At 47.1% G+C, this 1,486-nt stretch overlaps 1 protein-coding gene across 1 annotated transcript in view; it reads right to left on the bottom strand.

Annotated features, from left to right (window-relative positions):
* FBLN7 (fibulin 7) overlaps window positions 1-1,486 on the bottom strand; it is a 57,515-nt gene that overhangs the window by 6,754 nt on the left and 49,275 nt on the right. Inside the window, exon 6 of the mRNA XM_019516113.1 lies at window positions 671-808. Coding sequence (XP_019371658.1) covers window positions 671-808 — 138 coding nt within the window. The remainder of the gene's footprint in view (window positions 1-670; window positions 809-1,486) is intronic.

The following is a 1,486-nucleotide window of genomic DNA, read 5'->3' as shown; positions in this document are numbered from 1 at the left end:
GGGGGGGGGGGGCAGGAGTACAGAAGGCAGGGGGCAGTTCTCCAGCCCAAGTGCAGCTCCTCACTGCTTGGTCCTAATGCAGGCATGGGCACAGGCAAAGCTGTGGTTCAATGGCTGGATCCAACCCACAGACCATTTGTGACCAACCTTTGGGATAGAGAATAGGTGTCTTGTCCTTAGGGACAAATGTATTATTTGAGTACTTGCTTAAAGCAGCCCCACATCAGGGTCTGTACTCAGTCCTTTGCCCTCGTATGTGCCAGCATACCCAAGATTTATTACATATGCCTTGTCTTCTTCTACTGCTTCCCTTGTATTCTGCCTGAAGGAGCCAATGGGGAGCTGGGAACCTAGAAACTTGCTGCCCCTCTGTGGTCCAGTTTCTCCAGCTCCCTACTGTACAGTAGGGTAAGGATCATTTCAGGTTTCAGGCTTTGCAGAATGTTGGGGTTAGGAGAACAAAGCCAAACGTTGAACTTCCAAAATTTGCCAAGAAGCAGAACTACAGGTCCTTTCCCAAACCCATCAAAGTCAACAGGAGCTTACCGTCCCCCATACACCAGGACATGCTGCACTGTACCTACTGTAAATAAGTCAGCTTGTATGAATGCCATATACTTATAGGATGCCATAAGTTTGTGTGCCAGGTAATAAGGAAGTCATCTCTCACCTTCACAGCTTTTCCCATCACCAAGTATGTTGTATCCACTGGGGCAGGAGCAGCGGTAAGAGCCAGGAATGTTGATGCAGTTATGCATACACAGGCGTGGAGCTCCATCCAGCTTGTAGACCTCACATTCATTCACATCTGCAGAGAAAACACACCATCCTGAGCTCTGGACAAACCATTCATCACAGCAAAGAATTTTTTGCTGGACACGGTCTTGTTCTTCATGCGAGTGTCTGGCAAGAACAGCAAGCTGGCAGCTTTTCTCTGGACCAAGCCATCCAGTGGTATTCAAAAGTGAAGCAAGCACAACATCAATGAGGCAATATTTTCAGAGCAAAAATGTTTTGGTGCTAACTGATTTTGGGTTTGGCTGGGGAGTGAGCACACAGATTGCACCAGTCTTCCTGTAAGGAAAGGATCAGCTTTGCAAATTGTGGGGTCTTCAGGCTGCCTACAAACATGGCTGGATTAGCTGCATATAATAATTAGAGCGGTGCGAAATTTTGCCGGCAGTTTCATTCTGATGCTGTTTCGACTCGTTTTAAGCTCAAAACAGCGAGATTGAAATGAAACAGAGAGCTTTGAAACAGTTTCCAAATGGGGCGAGTAGAAACGTTTTGAAACTTTCAAAATGTTTTGAGTTTCAAAGTTCAAGCTGGGTTTGCCTGAAGGGAAATGGAAATTAAAGTAAGGATAGGGAGGGGGCAAGGGGGAGGAAGGAGTGCTCTCATTATTGACTGTGTAGCTGGCCAGTGACTGTCATCCTTTCCTGAGGTCCCTTCCAATCCCAGTGCTCTGGGGGAGGGATGGAAAAAC

Source organism: Gavialis gangeticus, unplaced genomic scaffold (assembly GCF_001723915.1).
Source record: "Gavialis gangeticus isolate Ggan-Ray unplaced genomic scaffold, GavGan_comp1, whole genome shotgun sequence".
Taxonomy (NCBI): domain Eukaryota; kingdom Metazoa; phylum Chordata; order Crocodylia; family Gavialidae; genus Gavialis; species Gavialis gangeticus.
This window is presented reverse-complemented; position numbering and strand designations above follow the sequence as displayed.